This window comes from Dinoponera quadriceps, unplaced genomic scaffold (genome assembly GCF_001313825.1).
Source record: "Dinoponera quadriceps isolate SergipeBrazil2010 unplaced genomic scaffold, ASM131382v1 scaffold3271, whole genome shotgun sequence".
Taxonomy (NCBI): Eukaryota; Metazoa; Arthropoda; class Insecta; order Hymenoptera; family Formicidae; genus Dinoponera; species Dinoponera quadriceps.
The window spans coordinates 582807-606047 of NW_014557287.1; the positions used below are offsets into that span (position 1 = coordinate 582807).

The 23241-nt window shown below is 50.7% G+C and overlaps 1 protein-coding gene across 1 annotated transcript; it reads right to left on the reverse strand.

The window, feature by feature from the left end:
- Positions 1 to 14546: 14546 nt before the first annotated feature.
- On the reverse strand, positions 14547 to 17504 carry LOC106748898. The gene is made up of 2 exons (XM_014627816.1): positions 15764 to 17504; positions 14547 to 14643 (listed from the first exon to the last, which is right to left on the reverse strand). Exons 1-2 carry the CDS (start codon positions 17480 to 17482, stop codon positions 14608 to 14610), a joined length of 1755 nt encoding a protein of 584 aa, XP_014483302.1. The 5' UTR covers positions 17483 to 17504; the 3' UTR covers positions 14547 to 14607.
- Positions 17505 to 23241: the final 5737 nt, after the last annotated feature.

Here is a 23241-nt window from a genome sequence, read left to right on the forward strand (position 1 = left end):
TTTTTAATTGGCCAGATTGGACGGGGAAGATAGCGAATATTACGGGCCGTTCAATCTTTCGCCGCTCTGCGTCTTAATGCCGGCGAGATCTATCTTATCGGCCTCGATACAGCGTGTAATTAAATTACGTTCGCGCATAAGTTATTCCGATACTTTGCGATTTTTTCCAGATAGAGCAATTCTTCCTTCAGATTAGTGAAATTTATTATATTTATGTGTAATATACAACATGTATATATCGGAACGTGCAGCTCGGCGATGCTCCGGTTAGATGCAACGCTCTCCACGGTGCTTTGTACCTCTTAGCCCGGCGTTTTAAAGGTGCGCGAGATTAAAATAGAATCGCGCGCATCACGCACGCTTTGTCCTAATAATCCGCCCATTAATAATGCATCGCGCAACGCTTCACCCGAACGGAAGATTCCACAGTTTAATTTCGCCGATTTTACGGTCGGACAAATTCCGAAAGAAATCACTCGTCGTCGTCCGGGAGGAGGTTTGCGACGTCGGCACGTCGATAATTACACGCGTTAAAAGTCGTGTTTCCGGGTTGCTATTCGCGATTGAAGCGAACGAACACGCGGGAAAATCGCGACGTTCTCGTCGCCATCGTCGTCGAGCTTGACTCATGGGTGCATCGTTAGTGCACACGCGCGTTTATGTGCGTCGTTCGGCCGTGGTTGTGCGGCACGTCGTCGCGTCTCGTCGCCGGTAACGAAGCATTCATGCCGATCGCGATACAAGCCGCGATACTTCTCAAGGCTCTTTTCCGACGCGCGATGACATAACGGTTAACCTCCTTAAAACGCCCGGAGCGTGGAGGCGGAATCGTGCGCGCACCGCCGTAAAGCGCGAATTCAGCCTACGAGCTAAATAATAATAGGAGTTATCGCGCGCATCGCAATCACCGACGCGGCGAAAATGCATGGAATATGTTAAATGCGCGAGACCGACTTCCTTGAGGCGCGTCGGGACGTCGTCGAACAAAGAAATGTCCGTCACCGTCGCCACAGCCACCGCGGCTATTTAAAACGTCTATTCTCGGGTGCGATAAACAAAAGTGTCAATAATGTTCGCGAGACCGTGAAACCTACGAAAACGATTGAAGCCACTGTAAACAAACTTCGGTCGCAAATGGGGAGTGCATTCGGCATGTGCTTCGCTGGCTACATGTCGTGGCGGAGTTTACATACGTTTAAAAGGAAAGGAGAGAACAGGCACATTTCGCGGCAAAATTGTTCCTCGTTAAGAAATAATTTCGAATTATTTTATATTTCAGTAATATTAAGGGGATGCTATACTTGACAACTTTGCCGAGTGGATGTTAATCTTTTTCTGCAAATTTTACGTCTTATTCATCGCACGGGATTATAAATACCTTTATATGGTTTTATATAGCGAACATGCGCGCGAAAATGAATTAGAGCATTAGCGTGTATAGTGAAAATGATAAAAAATTTCAAAGTGCATATTCATCGCGTTCCCACGTACGTCACATTCACGTTTATGTGAGACGTTTATACATGTATAAAAAGAGTGATCGTGTCGGTGTTTATGTGACGTAACATTTTGAGGATCGTTTCTATGCTAACGACGCTTCATCAATGGCTATACCATCCCCTTAATCTTCCGAAATTAAGATGTGTGTGAAGATACACGATAAAATACAGCGCACTCTTACTTTATATTATACATAGCTTGTAAAATTCCGACATGTTTTTCGCTCGTTGGCATTCGCGTACACTGTGTCCGTAGATTGCCGTCGTAATCTCGAACAAGTCCGTCGCCAACGGCGCGCAGGGACCACGGACGGACGTACGGACGACGCGCCGTCGTCGTTCGCGCACGGTGCGAGGGGCGCGCCGAAAAACTTTATGAACGGTTTATGAGCGCAATAATCCGCTCGTGAGTAACACAATACAGGCTAATTATAGAGGACGAGGTCCAGCCTGGCCGACAGGCATTAACGTGCGCGTTAAACTCACGGCGCGACAGCCTGGGTGGCTTCCCCGCGACTACTCTCCTTTTATTATTTTCTCGTCTCTCCTACAACCCGCGCGCGCACTTTGATCCTCGCGTCGCTAATGCGTCTCTGTTATTTCAGTCCTTATCCGTGACAGCTAGACCACCGACAGCCGCGGAGGCGACTTTTCGATTCGTGTAAACCGATCCCGTGTAGCCCGGGGTGTGTAGTCACCGTCGGTGCGACGTGCTGTGTGCCACGAGAAACCGATCTCCCGAGTGCTCCGTTCCCGTCGAGTGCGATCGAGATCGATACCGCGAGATCCTCGGACGCGCTGCGGGAGGAGGCGCGATTCGCGACGGAATGCTTTTTTTTTTTCGTTTTTTTCTTTCAACGCGATCGGCTCTCTTAACGACGCGAACTTTTCAGCGCGCATGACGGAGAGTCGTTAATTAGACACGGCGCGTTAAGCAGATAGCGTTAGATCGCGGACGACAGCGACAGAATGCCGGATCGATTGAGTTCGATCGCTCATGAGTCTCGTTTTGCGCGCCGTACTTCTAATTGTTGGTACCTCCGAGTAAATCAACTATAATCACGAATATCTCGGCTGATTCACGTTTAATTCTTACGTTTCTTTTTAGAGCAATATTGTTTATTATATTTAATTATAATTTTAATTATTTGTATAAATATTGATGTTTTATGGATTCTGAATATCCCTTCTTTTTCAAGATCTTTCAACGAGCATAAAGATGTGCTTATTTTTTTAATGAAATATATCAGTCTTTTAAATCGATTAAATACCATGATGGTATACCGAGGGTTAGCACGTTTGCGTGTTAGCAAACCCTCAGCGGGACACGTCTTATTAATTAACGTTTAAGATATGATCAATTGGCAAATTAAATACATAGTCAATCAGGAAGCCAATGAAATAAGCTAACAAATGAATGTACCGTGAATCGCCGTTTTATTTGTCGTATTTTTGATTATTCCAACTTCAGTCAAGACTAATATTATTAAAATAATCAACGGAGATTAGCGTGACAGTCAATGTGTTAAGGAAAAAAGAAAAAGATATTTCTCAATATATAGTTAACGTTTGATTTACTTTCGATCTCACGTAGATTTGAAGGCGCGTACTCGATGGCTCGAACTTCTTTTTTTTTCCCCCCGATGCCAACAAAAGTCTAACGTATAATGGATGTACATAAAAATAGATAGAATTTCATAGTGAATACCGATTAGCGCTGTCGGGCAGGCTCGAAAGAAGGGTGATCCGTGACGACTCTCGGATCGGCCGAAAAACGCGCTAGGACAAAGATGGGACCGATCTATTTTGCGCGGAAACGAGAGTCGTGTCGGCGAGTTAGAGGCAGATCGACGTCGAAAGTACAAAAAGCAGCACCCTTGTCCCGCGTGACGGGGCGATTTCGACGACCCTCGTTTTGTAAACTAGGCGCGAGGGAATTTTCAGCTAAAAAGCGAGTGATTAATGGTCGCCGCTGTCTAAAAAGCTCTCCCCGCTCTCTGTCTCTTTTTCGCTCTCGGCGCTCGTCGCTCGCGCGCATCGGCGAGTTCCTTACGGGCTGCACGCCCGTAATTGATTCCGGATTACTTGTCGCCGAGAAGCGGCGGCGACGGCAGCGGGACCATTACGAGAGACGGCGGCTTTCGTCATCGCCATGTAATGATATACGTTCCCCGCGTGACGAGACTTTTGTCGTCGACTCGTTTTCAATCGCGCGTAACTCGAGAACCAACCCGACACTCATCGACGTTTCAGCCTGTGGACAATAAATTTCAGCCCGCTCGAAGACGCGCTCGTTTAAGGGAATCGCCACGACTTCGAGACATTTCGCGCGATAGAGACAACGTCTCTCGGAACAGGTTTCCCTTTCGAGCGTTTTTCCAAAATTCGCCGAGGCTAAACGGGCGAGCGTACGTCGCGCAAAGCGGTGGGAAGCGAGAAGGATCTAATATTTCAAAGCGCGCGTTGAGAGCGGCGGGCAAACACGCGGAATGTGTGTGCTGGCAGTAATTTGAACAAACGTACGACAACGTCTCATTTGTCACGCGGGTGACGCGCGCGAGGTACGAGCGACACGGGGGCCGACGCGTGTGTACGTCTACGTTGTCTACACGCCAGAAATATCGGCAATGGACACTTTTTTGTCGCCCGTCGGCGACCATCTGGGCGGAATCCGGCCTTAATGAGGGCTACGTGTCAAAGGGTTCTTATTTTTGCGCCACTGGCGGGATGGAAACGCGATCGGCAATCATGAGGAGAAAAAGACGCAGGAGTGAAATTAAAACATCGATCTAACCGGAGGTTTTCTGATTAATTTTGCGTTGCGTTTCGTTTTTTTTCCATTTTTCATCTTTTTTGTTATATTGTTGCTGGTAAATCGCAGGTATTCCGCAATCGTCGATCAGAAATTCTCGGTATTTCTCGTTAACTTCAGTTCCTCTATTTTATACAATCTACATTTCATTCCATTCATTAACATTCATCTCTCATCTCATCTATCACCATTCACTTTATCTCACTCTTTCATTTGCAAATTCTTTTTTTTTCCAATCCGCATATTTTCATTTTTATCTTTTTTTCTCCCTCCTGTTTACCTACTATGTATTTTTGTTTTCTTTTTTATATTGTACTTTATACACGGCGATTGGTTCCACTTCTTTCGATTGCGCTTGTATATCTGTTCAATAGGACGTCATCCTAAAGCAAAATAGCCACGCGTTCTAATTGTTCTGTTCTAAATTTTAAACATCTCGACGATCGGTAATTCCGTAACCATTAACGTCTCATCATCAGTAGTTGCTACTCGTTCCCATAATTGATCTTCAATATTTGTATTATCGGTGGGACAGGAGGAACTGGGTTATCCGGGCTCGAGGTCGACCGATATCTCGATGTAGCCGAAGTTAAATCCCTTAAGTCGCGAGGCGGTACTTCTCGTACACGCGCATATTGATCCCGTGACGGTCTACGGTCAAATGTGGATGATTCTGGTTTCGCGTCGAAGTCGGCTCGCTAGCCCGAGCTGTTCTCGGTACCCAAGCGCGGGGCATATCGGGCGGTGTTTGCGAAGCGCAAACGCCGCTAATTAAAATCCCTTGGCCCTCCTCGACCGGTAATCAACGGATGCCTTTAGGCTGCGAGGATGGTCAACGCACCTCGGGCTCGTGACCCTTCTTTCACCCGGCTGTTGGCCACCCTCCTCGTCTCGATCGGTCTTGACAGGCCGAGTGATGTTTTTTTCGAAACTGTCCTTTTCCCTCGAACTATCCGCGTTATCTCTCTAACGATCGCAATTAATTCATCATATATTTCGCACACTCCGTGTGCATTCGAGAGTTAATAATAAGCCGAAGGCTCTCCGTCGTGTGTACTTAATCAACGAGCGCTCGGTAATTAGCCATTGAAACGAGTTCGCTTCAATATGTACGTTAAGAATACGTCATATTTCTTGAACGATGTTATATACCGTCGTTCTCCGTGCCGTAAGTATTCCTCTCTCCCGTTACCGAGTGGAAGACAGTCCAACGAGAGTCTCATCTCGTTCGGACGATTCGTGCGTCGTTGAGTGTACCGCGTAAATTCCAGAGCGGGACGCGTGATTTGTTATAATGCGTCTCGGCATCGCCGGCGTCTCGGACGTTATTTTTGGATGATAGCTTTTTTGTTTTTTTCGACAGACCGGCGCTCGTCATCCACTTCCGTGTGATGTACGATCGAGCTTCGTTTCTCGTAGAGCAATATACTTATGCCGTAGGCGCCAGGCATATGCGGAGGCTCAGTTACGGGCTCGCTCGGAACCAGTGACGTATCACTTTCGACGGTCTCCTACGATGGTGTAGCACGCGCACGGGATAAATTTCCCTGACGGACGAAACATATGTTACACGCCCGACGACGGCTGTGACGGCGAAGGCTCGCGATCGCCATCGATCGCTTCGGGACCGTGAAAATTGATTGTGCGTGCCCCGCTGACGAAGGGTCCTCGTGTTGGCTCGGACGAAACTCACCGCCTTTCTCTTTCCCGCAAGGCGAGGGAAGAATTCTGCTATTTTGGATATAAATACTTGCAACATATTCGATTCGCAACAATATCTGATATGCAAATTGATGAGACGCACCCCTCGCCATACAACATGTGTAACACACATAACGTTATGATATTAATTAAATTAGAAGATTGATTTATTTCCTTATAAAAAGAAATAAACACCTTTCTTCATGCTGTATTGTACACTCGGTATATGTAAAGTTCGAAGGTTAAAGGTCACGCGTAGCATTTATGCGAGATTATTACGCACTCGAGTCAGCCGGTTTGCGATTTCAAGATGATTAATCTGACATCGAGTCTTCACGTTAAGTTCTTGAAGTTCTCGAAGAACTTCGAATGCAATTTGAATTTATTAGAGACCTGCAAAAATTCGACGGACGGTTTGTGATTTCATTGGCTCACGGGATGAGTCGTTCTACGGGCGCGGAATCAATTACCTGAAAGGTGGCGGAAAATGATGGATAGCGATAGCAGATACTTGGAACATGGCACGTGGTGTTTCGTCAGTATTAATAAAAGGAAGATGGCGAAAAATGCGACGAACGTTCGCGAGCCCCTAATAAGTCGCGAAAGAAATGCAAAGAATTCCTTGTCGAATAATCTCGGCGCGCTATATCTGATCGAACAAGCGACGTGGACGAATCAACGGCAGGTATATATCCCGAGCCGGTATCTCAGCCTCCGGGTGCAAGGTCCATCCCTGGAGCCGGAGGAAAGAGTTCGTCGCTACGGCTATTAATAATCCCCGCACGGACGGCGGCGCGTGCGGCCGCGACAGTCGTGTGTCACTAACGGGTGGCACGAAATGTTTGTTTGGCCGCGGTGGCCACCGGTTTGACAAACACGCCCGCGCGAGAAGAAGAATATCCAACGGATGGGGCGATGGGGAGAGGCTTAGCCGGGGGACACCCGATATTTTCACAAGCTGCCAGGCGGCCGTCGCGACACGTCGGATGGAAATAGTGCGGTGATCGCGAGATCGTTCCGAGCGAGAAAGAGATATTATATAGACGAAGGGAGTAAGAGAGATGGATAGATAGATAGATAGAGAGGAGGGGTGCGAATCCGGAGAGATTTATCAGCTTTTAATGGCCCGGCGCTCGTAAAAAGCTGCACCGAGACTTTGTCAACGACTTTGTCAAAGTTATGTCAACAGGGGCTCGCTGCCAACAGCTGGCCCGGGCTGCCAAGTTATTTCGAAATTAACGGCGACTTGTTTACGGGTGACGACATCCAACCGTGTGCGCGAGCGCGCTCTCCGAACTCTCCTCCGCGGCGCGGCGCAAACGGTTCTTCGGAGAACGCGCCTTTGCGCGCGAGACTTTGTAGAACAATTTGTTTATGAGGGTGCATCGGGTCGGATAAACCGGGAGGTGCCGTTGTCGTTGAGCCGCGTTTGGCGAACGCGCCAGAGCGAAATGTTTGCGTTACGCGACTAAATTTAAATGACCGAATTTTCCCGCCTATTTTTGACGCGCCCGCTTTTTCCCAGCGTCTGTTTTATCAGCGATCCTCTCTCCGTCGTGCTGCCCGTGTTTGACTTATCAACGGTACTTTTGTGCATCCGTTTTCGCAGCGAGCGTTTTCGAGCTTCCTTGCATTTTTTTTTTCCAGTCGATCTCTCCCCTCCTGCTCTTCTAATGACGATGCGTCGCTCTTCCTGCGACACCCGCGAGATCCGTGCTTCGGTGAATTTGCTCCGACCTTACTCGAGCGAGAAGAAAGATCGCGTCGCGAGAGCTCCCTTTGCCCGCTGCCATTGGCGGAATTAGCTCCGCGGCTAATAACTATCGCCGCTCGCTAATAATTTTACGACATGATGCAATCTCCGCGGCCGAGCCGTGGCTGCGTCGAGCCGCTGCGCGGGGATGTTTGAGACGCGATCAGCTTATTCCACTCCGATGAACGTCCAAGTAACAATGATGCGATTAAGCCCCTTGGCAAATTACGCCATTACACATTAGCTACATGTCTGTTTGGCTCTGCCTCCTGGCACTGCGCTTCCGCTCGTGTACTTAATGTCAGGCAAGTCACGCGTAGCAAATTGAACATTCAGCGACTGTCGCGTATTTAGCGCGAATACACGTGCTTTTACGTGGCGGGCGTCCAACGTTTACTGCAAATCAGAGACAGACAGAGAGTCACAGAGAGAGAGACCCGCGGCGTGCGCACGAGCGATCTAATTTAATGCCCGCCGACGTGGAACTTCACGCACGACGACGAGGATAACAGGTTCGATAAGATTGACGAGAGAGAGCGAGCGAGCGAGCCTCCGCCCGACGCACACCTGTCGTTCCTCTCGAATCTCGCGCGCGATCCGCGAGTGCGGATGGCGATAAATGGATAATCGCGGGCGGTTACTAACCACGGGCAGGTACTACTCGCCCGTCGTTTACACTCCGATCGCATCGCTCATTATTAGCCGCAGGCTATTAATGTTGACAGCTCTCGGCGTTAATACCCGCGACACTCGCTTGAATCGTTCTCCATCGTTACGCGCGAACGGGTTTATTAAAGTTCCTCCGTCTGTCCTTTTTGCGGAAATAATAACAGGAGGCACGGCCGGCGGTTCTCGCGATGATTAGCGCAGGTAGGCAGGCGAGTAGGCGCGGCAATTAGGAGAAATGACAGCGGAGGCGCAACGGAAGCGATCCCGCTGTGAAAAATCGATTTTTGCCGCTCCACGTCTCGGTGGAGATGGTCGGTCTTGCGGGTGCGCGCGGATATTCACCGTTGCTCGTTTAATCAAAGTCAGAACGCGCGAGCGAGATCGCCGGGACACGTTGTTCATCATCGCTCGGTCCGGCGCCGCGGCGATTCGATTCGTGGACAATCAAACGTTCGTCACGAGCGCAATTAATATCCGCGGAGCAGCGCCGGCGGGCTCTCGCTTATTGCGTTTCCTCTCATCTCCCGTTAACGAGGAAACGATATCGGCGGAGGAGCCGCGATGACGACGGCCGGTTGGTGTCGTGGTGCGAAACCGTTTATCGATCGCGCTGCAGCATCGAAAAATGAGTCACGGTCGTCGTGGTCACATCGGCCGAAGCCGTTTACGCGATCGGCTAAGCGTAATTAAACGCGGCTTAATTGCAGCGATTGATTGGGCCGCGTTAAGGAATGTAATGTAACTGAATTAATTGCTCGACCGGGCGCAATTATGAGCAGTGAAATCAGCGCATTTTCGTGAATCGAGATATGTTTAGCTTTCGAAGGATATTTTTCTAGTCCTTCCTATTGATATTTCCAGCCGGCCGATATCTCCTCGAGACTGAATCGAGGGAATCTTCGTTAATTTCGAGGGAGAGCCGGAATAACGTAACGTTCCCCGTTCGCGAAGAATTTATCAAGCGGGTCGCCGAGCGACTCGCTCGGCAAATTTATGCCGGACGAAAGTCAGAAGCGGGACTCGGCAGTGGGCAATTTATTTTCCGCGCCTAGAATTCCGAGCGTTTAATTACCAACTTCCGAATGAGAATAACGAGCGACAGATGTTCGCCGGTAGCGACGCGCCTCGCTCTCGCAAAGGACGCTTTCCATTTCCCGGCTATGGGAAAGGACAGCCGGTGGACTTAGGCAGCCGGAGGGAAAATTCGCATACTCTCCGCGAATTGTCACGATATCGAGAGTTGAGTGTGCGCAATTTATACCCACGGATTACAGCGGATGATATTTAATCTTGACTGCTATTACTATGACGCTAACTTTTTCCGAGGTGTAAATAAGATATAAGAAATGAAATAGAGGAAGAAAATGAAGGTATACGCGGCGAGAATGATCGATTTTTCGGTCTCTCAAACGGTCGTTTTTCGTTTGTTCGAACGATTTCGTCAAATCAAGTCACAACAATTGCACATTGATGAAAAATGATTTTCGGCGCCAAACATACCTTACAGTAGTAATAACAAGCATGTAAGATTATTATCATGATAGTAAGACTTGCTGGAAAAATAGTTCTTTCCAACTATTTTTGTGGTTGAAACGAAAGCACGTTTGACGCCGATAATAACTATAATTTTCTATCGGCGCGCTTGATGATGTTTTCGAGCTATGCTTCTGATATGATTTTTTCTCTTTTAGTGTACCAATGTCCGATGCAGTTCGCGTCTTGATGATTCGCTTTGAATCATCTCTTCCTGCGAACGTCTCAACGGTGATCCCCCTTAAACTTTTTCTCCTTCGCTCTTCTTGGCGCGACTAAACAATAATAATCCAAAAATATCTGCCTTCTGTAGTATCGAATACAATGATGGTTTTTCAAATAATTCTCTCTCCCTCCCTCTCTCCCTCTCTCTCTCTCTCTCCCCTGTCTTTCTTCTTCTCTCTCTTACGAAAGGTGAATAGAACGTTCGAAATCCAGCGTAAAAGAACGCGCTCGACTGCGTTTTTCCACTTCGACACTCGGTCCGCCGTACTGCGGACTTTTTCACTTCGCGCAGCCGGCCGGTCGTCCGTTGAATGAGGAGCAATTTCAGCGAGGAACTTCCGTCGCTTTCCATGTTAGTTTTCTCAGCCGCATCGCACGGTCGCGCCGTAAACTCAAGTCGACACTCGCGACTCGCCGATGGATCACGTGCGCTCGGACTTCTCACTTTGTGCTAGACCCTATGATATCATATCGGAAAACACTCCGCGCAGAAGGCGGACTTGGCCGTTTACCAGGACGCGATTAGGCTACAACGCGGCGATATTGTAACCACGTTTAACCGCCGCCTCGTGGCTACGCAAACATTCGCGCCCGGCGATCTTCGCGTGCGCTCGTCGCATAAATTTCGCCGGCGCGACGCAGCGGGTATTTCGGCGCGCGTAAACCGCGAATCGACGTGTCAACGAATCGCCGGCGATTCCCTCGACGAGGTTCGCGCCGCGGTCTGCGGTTGACGTCGATTAATCACACACGCACACACATCGCCCAATCGTGTGTGTGTGTGTGTGTGTGTGCGTGCGTTTGTGAGTGCGTGTGTACGTATCGTGTGCGCGCACGCTGCGGGCAACGACGCGGCGGTGACTTGCAACTACGCCCGCCGCCTATCATATTAACGGGTAATTGAAAGATATCCGGCCGGAAAGCGGCGCCGTGATTTTTTGTGGTGTCACTACGGGCCACGCTTTCTGCGGCGAACGATCGCGGGGTGACTTGCGCCCGAGGCGCGACCGCTCGAACACTCGAGCGGAATCGCCGTCTCGCTCCGGCCACGCGGGCGACACACTCGTTATTCAACCCTCGCTTTATCGCCCGGGGGTGCGTTTTCCTAGTGGAAATTTCGAAAACAGTCGTTACGCGATATCGGATACATGGCGGACGTCTCTTTGAACGGGAGCAGCTAGCTACTTTGTGGCCGTTGAAATTGATATGAAAAAGAACAAAATAGAAATGCACGGGAAGCTTATATATATATATAAGCTATGCAAGACGTTAAAAGGAACAAGAGCGGCCGCATCGATGTATCATAAAACCGCGCACGTGTAAAAGCCCGTGACATCGTAAACAAAGACGCTCCTCTCGCGTTATTAATAATAACGGGCGATTTCGCCGGTTGCGGACATCCCTCGGCTCCTCCTCGGCGTTTAAGTTGGCTTCGGTTCGTGACGGGGCCGGCGCGGCGTCGTACGAAAACATTCCTCGTCGATTTACTTTCGGGAATGCGCGCATAAACGTTGACGTATTTAAGGGAGGCAGTAAACCATCTATTTCGGTGTCCCGGAGATGCCGCGGATGGTCGCAACGTCTCCCCGGATCATCGCTCCGCGCGAAAGGCGACGCCGCTGACGTCGTGGAATTTTCGGCCGCCAGCACCACACCTCGGTGACCTTCGATTACCGGAAGCACCGGGACGTATTTATGAGACACGTTCCACGGAGCGGAGCGCGAATTTCCCGAAAGATCACAGATCGTCGCGTGAGCTTCAGCCGGCGGATAAAGCGGATTTACGCCACTACAAGCGTAACTTCATCGGGCCGCGCGTATGTTAGCTCTTAATATCCAATCGATCTCCGCGGTCAGCATATTCGGGCACCGATGAAGTATCTAATTCTACCGAGAAATATACTGACTGTTCCAAAAATGTAATAAGAATATCTATTTTGTCAGACGTGTGCGAAAAACGAGATGATACAGAATAAAAACTACAAAGTAATGATATAGTGAAGATCGTATGCCGGTTAGAATGAGGAGCACGGGTCGCCTCGGTCGGTCATCGGCGCTCGACGGTTACATCACGGCGTGAAAACGAGTGGAAAATCTCCTCGAATATTGGGGAAATTCGGCGAGTTATCATCGGTATTCGGGATCAGTCGACGACAGCGGTGCTTAGTCACAACGCGAATCAAAGACGCGGGGAATTCGTCACACTTGAGCGCGATAAGGGCGGTTGGTCGGTCGAGGCTCGCCGACGACGAGAGTTTCGTTTTATCTGGCGGTGATGTTCGTCCTCGTCTTACAACGGCTGCCGGTCGTATCGGAATTGCTATCGCTACCAGGAGGAGGCCTCGTCGCCGGGCGGATTTGCTGGTTGAACGGCGGTACGACAAGGAGTTATGATATCGGCGCCGATCGCCGCGCCAAGTGAAAACACGGTGGCGTGAGTAATATACAAGCATAGGGCGATCTTTTATAGTGCACAGGAGACCCCGAAGGGAATGATCTCCGCGGCTACGTCTCGCGAAGATAGGATCGTTCTAACCCCGGCGCGAACGAGAGGAGAGGGTCAAGGAGGAGCGAGCGAACCCGGAGCAGTCGGCGGATTCTAGTCGTAAATAAAAGCGTGGTCTGCTACCAATGCCAATCCCGCTCGTCGCACTGCGTCCGACGCTGCGAGTCAGGAAACTCGATCGGTCGCTTCGCGATAAACGCGTTAGAGGAGCGTGCTGAGACGCTGCATGGGAATTTCCAAGGAATAGATTCTATGCCGATGATAACTCGTGGAATTTTCCGAATCCTCGAGGAAGAGGTATTCACCAAGAAACTTACCTTTTCGGTCATGTTTCGACAGAAACGTAAAACGTCGAGCGCTGATGATTCACTGAGGCGGCTCGTGTTCTCTATAATAACCGCATTCTTCTGTTCCTTTGTTGCTTCTATTAACCTGTATTATTTCATTTCATTTTATTTTATTCACACGCGCTTCCCTCCGCACAAATAGGAAAATATAATGAAACGGGACTCAAGAACGACTGTACATCGTAGGATTCGCTGAAGCTAAACAATTGCGCCGAAAGTAGCGTATCTTCGAGGATGAGGCGGGACGAGATCGAGTCTCGATCTTCGATGGAAATCCCGTCCGTTCCGCGATCACCTCGAGAAAACGGGAGCAGGTCGTTCACACTTTCCGTTAGACGCGCGCGACACCCGCGGAGGAGCGAATGACAGGAGGATCGGCGGGCGGACGATCGATCGATCGATCGATCGATCCACCAGCCAGGAAAGTGGCACGCACAGCACGGCCAGCTGCAGTAACCGAGGTTAAACTACGTCCGCGTGTTTTCTGGCAGAGCGAAGGTAATCAGGGCCACGGGGTCTGCCATTACCGGCGGGCATTATCGGCGATGGTAGTAGCGCGGTATGGTAGCCGCCGTTGCCTCCGGTATCGCGGCGATGGTGTTGGTAGCCTCTCTCCTTCTCTCTCTCGCGCGGAAGACTCGGTCTTTGGCAACCCTCGACGGAGAGGAATACCGGACGCGACGTGGCGGCGACCGCATGCGTACACACCGCCGATTAGACCGGCAGGACGATTTGAATGATTAGATAGAGGGTCGACGATTCGGAGATCTCGCCGGTGGTCAAATAACAGCCTCCGGGCGGGAGAACGGCCGCGTTCGTGACCGGTAGGCACGCATATCCTCCCGGCTTAGGCGCGGGTCGATAGTTCGCCCGCTCGGCCGGAGAAGAGAGTCCGTGGCGCGGGATGTACGCGTATAAGTACACGTGTCTGATTGAACGACCTAGCCGGTCGTTCTCCAAGCTTATCCTCCTCCTTCTTCATCTTCCGCTCTTTCCTCCCGCTGTTGCCGCCGCTGCCCGCTTCTCGACAGGTGCGTCGGCCGGGGGATTAATGCCCGATCGTCCCGAGGATCAAAAAAGCTCTTAAGGCGAGCTAACCGCGCACCGTATACGGTAATTTCGTGGATACGGCTCGATTCCCTATCCGCTTTTAATCGTAAGCGCGAGAAGGCGAACGTGTTTATGGGAGTGGAGAATAATTTCAGGAGGCGGAGGACGCGCTCGTTCTTCCCCTCTTTCTCTACCGTCGAGGAAGCTGAGCCGGGCGGCCGGTGGAAATGAACGTTTCGCAGCGTGTCCGCGGATAAGTCGGAACTCGGGCGATAACGGAACGCGCTTCCGTTGCAGAACGCGATTTTCGCGATCCGACCAGCCAAGAAACGCCAGTCACTAGTATTTAATGCAATTGCTAATAATTATTTGTTACAAAACGTTTCTTGTAAAGGATACAAAAGGGTGGGGAAATCGTACGTTTCTTGCGCTTTCAATGCGCCGTGCTCGATTGGCAACTCGGGGACGTCATATCTGCAATTTTGATTCATGATTGGTGACGCTTGTGATTTTTACAGATACCTCCGCGAGCTCCTCATCGTCAAAATCTGAAAAATCGTACATATTTACGGTCGATCGGTCGTTCGCTCATTTTCACACGTAGAAAAGGAAAACGACTTTCGTACAGTCGGCGTTATACTGCACTATTCTCCGGATTAAAACTTTTTATTATTACATGATTTTTGCTCGAGTCAACATTTTGATTTTGCATTAAGTCTTCAAGTGGAGAAAACGGAAATCATTTCCCATTTTTAGCATCAAAGAAGCACAATAGGAGACGCAATGTAGGACTAAATAAACTTAATGTGGAAATAAAATTTCGACTCGAGTAATCTTCTATATTGGGAGAAAGAAAAAGGTAGCTCACACAGATAAAAATTAATTCATATGACACAGCTGAAATTTCGTTAATTTAATTCTTTTCATTTCAGTACTTAGTTTTTAGCTTTTACGGATAACAACTAGTAATTAAATTTCAGTTGTATCATATGGACAGATAATTCCTTTCTATAAAACTATTATAATTGGAGCTATCATAACCTTTTGCACCATTATATAACTACAGTTACTTTTGCGATTTTCAATCTTATACGTTATGTGGAAGGCTGAAAATCGTGCAATTTTCCTAGGGAATGGTTCAGCACCCGACGCCGACCGTAGAAACGTGCCGAATGACAGTTTCGCCCGGTAGTCGCGAGAGAAGTGCCAGTTGCACTTACGCTCGTTACGTTCGGTGCGTTTGAGCGTCAACAGCGCGAGCGGACGGAAACGGTACGCAATCTGGGATTAAAGTTCGCGGAACCCTCGCTCGTTACGTCGCGCGGCCAACGAGCCCGTCCTAATTAACCGAGAGAACTGAATTATGCAAAAGCGTTCACTCACTCGCTCGCTAAGCTAGCTAGCTCGGGGTGAACGCTCACCGGAAGTTACATCGCGAATTCGCAGCGCAGCGGAGCCTCTACTGACGATACGCGCGCAACGACGCGTTGTCGTCGCCTCGCTCCGCCTCGCTCGTTTTCGCGGTCGCCTCCGTCCATCCTCGCAGTCCGAGCGCGTCCGTGGCGTCGCAATCAAGCGCCGCCACCCGCTGCTCGCGCGGAATCCGTTCGCGAGTCCCACGTTTTTTGCGCCCGTCGCGCCGTCGCCGCTTACTGAAGTCTCCATTACCGTTCCAGCGGCGTGAGAACCGCACGACCGCCTGGCGGTGTTGGCACACGCGTCGTTAGCGTTCCTCCTCGGGGTTGACCGCTCGGAGGGAAGGGCTCCCCGCTTGATCGGCTTGTAGAGCAGGCTCCTGGACACCGGCATCCGCCACTTGTCCAGGTTCTCCTTGCTGTAAGGATAGGGGTCGCCGTATACTCGCACGTAATCGCCGTCGGTGACGTACTGCTCGTCATCGTCGTCGCTCGGATTCTCCGCGTTAGAATCGGGAAGGAGGTTCTTAGCGCTCGCGAACCTAGATTCGCCGGCCTCGTGCGATTTCCTCGGACCGTCGTCGGTGGTTGCAACGTCCGGAGCGTCCTTGTCGTATCCTCTTTCTGCGCGATCACGGCTGACGTGAGAATCCTCGGAGCTTCTTCCCTGCGTTTCGCCGCGAACCTCCTCGACGCGAGATTCCTCTTCTCGCGCGGGGCGATCGGCGCCCTGAGGTTGCTTCGTGGACGTTTCTATCTCCTTGTCCGCGACAGCGAAGCTCTCGGTGAAATCGTTGGTCGAAGCTGCTTGGGATTCCGCGAGTGACGGAGTTGCTTCGACTTTTTCCGACGAATTACTCGTGTCGGAATCGCTCAACTTCTCCTCTTCGAGGCTTTTCCAGTCGCTTTGTCGTCCATTTTGCCGACTCGAGCAGATACGTTGTCCGTCCTGTCGATGATCGTCGTTAATCTCCTCCTCCTTGGAATCCTCGGAATTCGTGGAGAAGGTTAACGTGATCTTCGGCTTTTTCATTCCCGCGATTTCCTCGGCGGAGGTCGAGTTCACCGAGAGGGCGACGCCGTTCGAATCCCAAAGCGCGCGATGCGCACTCGCGGTGTGCAGCTTCTTGCTGGGCGAGTAATTATCCATATTCGGTATCTCCACGTGCTTAAGGCCGATGGAGCTCAGCTTGCAGCCGGCGGATTGCTGGTCCTTGTCGTCCTCCGAAATGTCCTCGACGGATCTCACGACTCGCACGTCTAATTTCGGTCGCGGCGCTTCCGGACGGATGGACACCCTCTCCAGCATCTCGGGCCGCATGGCCGACAGGATGGCCTGTATGGCCGGCTTGGATTTGTCCGCGAGACTGCGCCAAGCGGCGATCTCGACGTCCGTAGCCGCTTCCTCCGGCGCGTTGCAGTCGTCGCCGGTCGTCTCCCTCGACGCGCTCGGCACCGCTTCCATGATCCTCCGGAGAACTTGGAAACGCGTCGGCGAACTCGCCTCGGTCGTCTCCCGCTGCGACTTGACGAGATCGCTGCTCGCCGGTGAGCGATCCTCATTCGGCGTCGAGAGAGCCTTCCAAGCCTCCTCCGTCTCTTCAACTTTCGCCGCGGTATCGCCGCTCTCGACGGTCTGAGAGGCGTTCCGGTGCGCGGCTCCCCCGGGACTCTCGGCACCTCCGACATCCGGCTTCGGCTGCGTCAGGTTCACTCCCCAAAGCCGCTTCGTGACGTATCGCTGGCCCTTTTCGGCGGAGTTATCCTTATCGCCGGCCGGTTCCTCCTCGGCGAGTTTCACGCCCCACTCGTAACGAAACGGCGCGTCGGGGTCGCCGGTCGGGTTATCTGCCATCGCCGCCCGGTTCTCGCTACTATCGACGGATTCGCGCTCCGTACGTATTACAGGCTCCTTCTTCTCCTTCTTGCGCCGCTTCTCCTTCTCGTCCTTCTTCTCGCGCTTTTCGGGCATGTTCGGCTCCCTGATGGGCGGCTTCGAGTTCTTCGCCGCGAAAGCCGCGATCGCGCGCGTCGGCACGCTGATGTTTCTGTTCGGTCCGGCCAGAAGAAGAACCGGCTGGCTCGTTTGCGACAGTGGCAGGCGATAACAGTATCTCGGGCTCGTGTAGCGACGATTACGCGCGTCGGGATCGTCCCCGATCTCGTCCTCGGTTCTCCCCGCTCGATCGATCTCGCCGGGAAGCCGCGACGAGGAGTCTCCTCCGCGTTCTTCGAGAGCCTGCTCGTCGGTCTTCCTCTTCTCCGCGAGATCCTCGACGCGACTGGACGACTCGGCGCAAATCGCCAACTGTTGAGTCGCGTCGGGCGACTCCCCGACCTTCGTCGTCGGTCGCGCCGCCTTGAAGTCGGCCGGTTCTCGATTAACGACGCCGACCTTGCGCGAGGGATCCGCTATTTCTGGGTGATCCACGCTCGCCGCGGTGACCTCGTGCCTTCTTCTATCTTCTGCAACATGTTATTTCAGCGGTTAATTCACGTCACGCGATATATCGCCGTTGCCGATATGTCGGCCGCGTAGGATATTCGCGGTTTCGCGATGATGCGAAAAATAACCGTCACCGTTCGACTCGACCGCGGCGGCCGCGTTGAAAACGCTCTTCAGCCAGCTGAGAAATCCTTCCCGCTTGAAAGCCGCCGCCTTCCCGCCGGCACGCGAAACCTCAGCTGTACGAACGTGTGTGCGTTAAGAAACGTCACTCGCGGACTCACGAATCTCGTGATTTCGATATATTTTATTCGCACGGTAGTCTGACACTTGCGTGGCGACTGACCGACGGATACATTCTTACCGCTGAACTTGAACTTCAGCAGCCTCCGTAGGACACCGGCCGAATCACGTTGTCGTCGCAGCATCGTGCTCGGCGAGCTCGTCCGGAAAACGAACGCTGCTGTAGGTTACACCGATTTATTTTGACGGATTTCTGCCCCGAATCTTGTTGGTCCACCACCGCCGAAGTCTCGCCGAAGAATGTTATTGTCAAACTCGTCGGACTGTTTCTTTTTTTTTTTTATCGAGCCCGTTCGCCGGCTCCCTCGTCCGATTTGCTACGCGTGCGCGCGGGGGAGGCTTCGTTTGTCTCTGAATGAAAAAACGAGCGGACGCGGCAATGCCTGGAGTCGTTATCGGGTTTGCATGAAGCCACTAGGAAAACTAGTGAAATAGCGAAGTAGTTATCTAACTATTGGGTCAGTTTAGTCAAAAGTTCGCTCGAATTCGTTAATTAAATCCGACTTCGTTCCGTTCCGTGGAAATGAATTATTCATCGACCGAGCGATCGTCGTCGTTGTCTATTATTTTTCGCCAATGTTTCTAGTAACATTCGTACAAAATAGCTGTTTCGTATCGACGAGGGTAGAAAATCGAATCGGACTTGACCGACGAAATATTTTTTGTTAACAGAGGGTTGCCGAGAGGTCGTTCGGAAAAGTGACACGACTCGCGGCAAAAGCGATCTCGTAACGTCGGGCGCGACGGGTCTTAATTATTCCTAACAAATCTACCGAGGCGAGTTTTGTCGACTCATCAAAGTCACGAAACGACTTCGGTTAATCATTGGCAAAAGTTTTTCTCCCGCGGGAGCCGAGACCCTCCGGCACGCCGTTAATGCCATAATGGATCCGAAGATGAGCGGGAAGGTCGCACGCGTCGATGTACTTTTCCGGTGTCACGCAGACCACGGAAAGAGAAAGCATCGTCCACTCCTGCGCTATTATCTTTTCATCCGCTGATTACTCGAATATTTACTCTAATAAATTTGTAAAATGATAATGACGAAAAATGACAGAGCGATGGGGAATGATAGAGAATAACAGAGAGTCGATACATATGTTGTCTCAGCATTCTTAAAAAAAAAAAAAGAAAAAATCAAACTTCATCGTGCGCGAGTAATTCCGATCGGAGAGCGGAAAGGACGAGGGCTCCTTTCGAGCTAGGATATCGTGGGTAAAGGATCGAGGTTGGCTGTCGCGTGAGAATGGCCATGGCCATTCGGGCCACGTATCCTGATAACCGTTAATAAAAGCTTAAAGGACATTATCGTAAGCATTCGTCGGGACATTAAAAAGCGCACGTGCCCTTAACGGTAGGCCCTCGATGCAATTTTAAACAGCCATTTCCGACCCTCACTACCAATCGTCTCTGGCTGACACATGTCCCCGATGCTGTTACATGAATCCAAGGGATCCGCCGGCCTGAATACCAATTGTCCGCCACAATGCAGGCAAAGCGACGGCATCGAGGGTGAAGGGTGAAGCGTCTGCTTTGATACGCTGTCCTACGCTCGGTCAAACGGACACCCACCTCTTGGTATCGACGTGACCTCGATTAACAATTGACTGACTTATAGATTATCGAGAGAAAGTCATTGCAAAACGTCGTTCTTTCTTTTCACTATATGTATCTTTCAATCAACCTTCCCGTTCATTATTTTAGTCAGTTTTATCATCGTTTTTTTTTATCTTTCACAAAGTGAAATTTTTATTAAAAATTATATAATATTATTAGGTTGTAATATTGTATTATTAAGAAGAGTGCATAGATTATTAAAAAAAGAAATTGTTGAACTTCTTTTAATAAATATTGAGTGATTTTTAGGAGTTATATATTTATTCAGCACGACCCACGCGTTTCGTTAGCATAACTCGCCTCCGGACACTGTATCGACCGCGCGAAAATTCGATTTCGTCTCTCCGAATATTCGTATTTTCCCGGTTTACGCGGCGTATTAACATTTATCTTGGCGCGAGCGAACGCGAAATTAAAGCGGCACTAACGTAGGAAGGGGACGTGACCGAGAGACGTAGCGGCAACATTAGCCATAAATTCGTAGGTCCCCAGTGCCGAATAGAACGGGTGTCGCGCCATGCCAATTGTATAAATTGGCTATGACAAACTTATCGTTTCTCTGGCGCGCGTACGCGAGCGCGCGCGTATACGTGCGCGTACGCCGGGAAGGTTTCGTCCGGATCTTCATCGGCGGCAACGACGGGACAGCACTTTTCCAGGCGGAGGAATTTGCTGTGCAGGTGCGCCTCGTGGTCGTTTGAGACATCGTTCCCCGGAGGTCTCGCGAGCGAACGTGACGTTCCACCTTTGGCCGCCGCTCTCACGTAGCACACACAGGGCGCCGTTGGGTTTTGTCGTGCGATTCGTCGCGTACGACATCTCTCCCCGCCGGCCGCTCGTAAATCCCGCTCCCGTCGGAGACGAATGTTATCGCGAATTGCCGGAGAACGGCCCTGACGATAAGATGGGCTTATACGCCTTTGATATATCTTCCGTACGTCATCTTGGAGAGAGATCCCCACGCGTCATGGAAAACTAACTCCGCACCTTATCGGTAAATCATTTCGTTCGGGAGAATTAATTAACTCTTCCTCCCGTGGCCGTAGAAATTCGAATTTGCGTTCTCTACGTTTTGAAAAAATTACGAAAAATACCACTGTCTGTGTTACATTTTATCTTTCGTGCGTCATAGAGAAATAACAAGTATCTCATTTCATAAATTGTTTTATTTGAGAAAGTTAATTAATGTGTAACGAATTTTTTTCCGCGGTCACAGAAATCCAAGTTTTCAATATACGCTTTGAAATATTTACGAAAAATATTATTCCTAACAGTGTCTCTTTTTATTTTTCCCACGTGTCACCGTGGAGGTCTCTCTATGTGCGTTCCAGGAAAGTAACTTGTGTACCTCATTGGCGAATTATTCTGTTCGACAAAATTAATTAGTAAGTAATTTTTCCGTGATTATAAAGATCCGTTTAACATCCACTTTCTGAGAAAATTACGGGAAAAATGACATCTGATTGTATTTTGTAACATCTCGTTGCTGGCGATCAGCTTGTCGCGTAATCGTGACGTTCGCGAATTTATTCCCGCGTTACGCGCGCGACAGCATCATCCCGTTGCCGCCGCCGTCACTCGGTGACCGGAATCACGACGATTAATTTCGGGTCTGTCGTCGACAATCGTTTACGTTCGAAAACGATTTACACCGAGCATTTACCCGCGCTAAGAGCTTAAAGCGCGTCGGCGGGCAGGCAGGCCGGCAGGGTGAGTTTACATTCAGGGGGCGACGCGTGGGGTTGAAACCGCTCGTTTATCAGTAACCGACTCTAGTGAAAGCGACACCGAGGCACTACGCCGCACGAATAACAATCCCCCTACCTCCTGATGGGCGATGTGAAAAGTATTGCCGGTGCGACATCACCTCGCGCGAACGTCGCCATCGGACGATTATTTACCCGGCCCGGTACTTTTTTTTTTATTTCCAATTCACTTAGCCTCTCCAACGAGGAATTTCCTGGACCAGAGGAACCTCGAAGAGCCCAAGGAGTCACTTCACGAAATCGCAAACGCGTCCCCGGCCCTGAAAAGACGTCAATTTTGATTTCCGCCGATTTTCAGACCGGCAGGGTCGGCTCTGAATATTTGAAGGATCGTTCTTCGCGATAAGGAATTGCCGAAGCGTCGCATCGCGTATACGCAATAACTGAAACATACGTTATATAATATGAGGCGGTGTGACATTTGACGCTCGACTGAAAAATCTCGCGGAACATTTCAGTATGAAAATCGCGATTACGCCGCGCGATCCTGAACTGGCGCGCTGGGCGTCGATTAATCGCGCCACATCCGGGATTTAGGGTTAATCTCGTGTGACCGATAACCGGAGTCCGCCGGCGCATCGTTCACCCTGTCGGCGAGTAAAATTGAGTTCGACGACTGGCTGGGAATCCTCATCTGGCGGGCGTCGAATTCAAACCCGAAACGGGGGCGTCTTCTTGTCGACCTATTTTGCAAGTGTCGTCGGTGCGCCGGGTTAATTTGTCAGTTGTCGAGTTAGCGTCCTCCCCGGGGGATTTCCCTACGCCGTAGCCGACCCCGTCGGGACGGTAATCAACCGGTGAATATCTGAACTGCAGCTTCCGCACTCCTCGTCCCTTCGCCCCGCTCATTTATAAAGAAGAGGCTACCTCGAGACAGCAGGAACGATTGATTCGTCCCCCGCTCGCCCCCTTCCTCCGTCCCCCCCGTCTCATCCCCGTTTCCTGCTCCACTTTTTATTCGAACGCTGAAAAATCCCACGTTGTCGGTCTGCGCGACCGTTGAAACACCGACGCGCGGAACGCTGCGAACCTCCTCCCTCCTGGGCGTAATTTCGAGCAAGGTAATCCGCATTTTTATTTCTTCCTATACTCCCTCTCCTTTTTTTTCGGAAGCGAAAGACGGGAAGCGAACTCGTCTTTGCTTGAAATGCGGAAAGTAAATATGCGAGAGCAACGCGCGACTTTGAGGGCGAGTCTAAAGTTAAACTTCTCGGTAAACGGCGCTTAGGGACAGCGAGTTCCTCGGTTCTTTTCGTGAAAGCCGAAAAAGCAGCGGCAAGGGTACGTCCCCCCTGCTCCCTGAAAAACGGCGGTATGTTAGGCACACGTGACAGGTGGATTCCCTCCGTTGTCACAGGAGCGGCTCGCGCGAGCGTGCCACTTTCCTCGTAGCGGATTTCGGGGCTTTGTAGTTCATCCATTTCCAAGCTCGAGCGCCCCCTCTCTGCATTATTTAAATAAACAAGCAGGGCGGCGGGGGAGATTGGCTGCCGCTTGTACACCGCGCCTTCTCTCTTTCTCCATAATAAATGCGCTTCCTCGGTTCTCCCTCGTACTCCCCCCCCTCTCTCTCTCTCGCTCGTTTCCTCTCTCAGCGAC

Excerpts from the sequence above, each read along its gene's own strand:
- LOC106748898 (XM_014627816.1), bottom strand. The coding sequence starts at position 17,482 with ATGCCCGAAAAGCGCGAGAAGAAGGACGAGAAGGAGAAGCGGCGCAAG. Across the intron at positions 14,644-15,763 it reads GTTCTCACGCCGCTGGAACG|ATTTTGACGATGAGGAGCTC; the intron begins GTAATGGAGACT and ends ACGATTTTTCAG.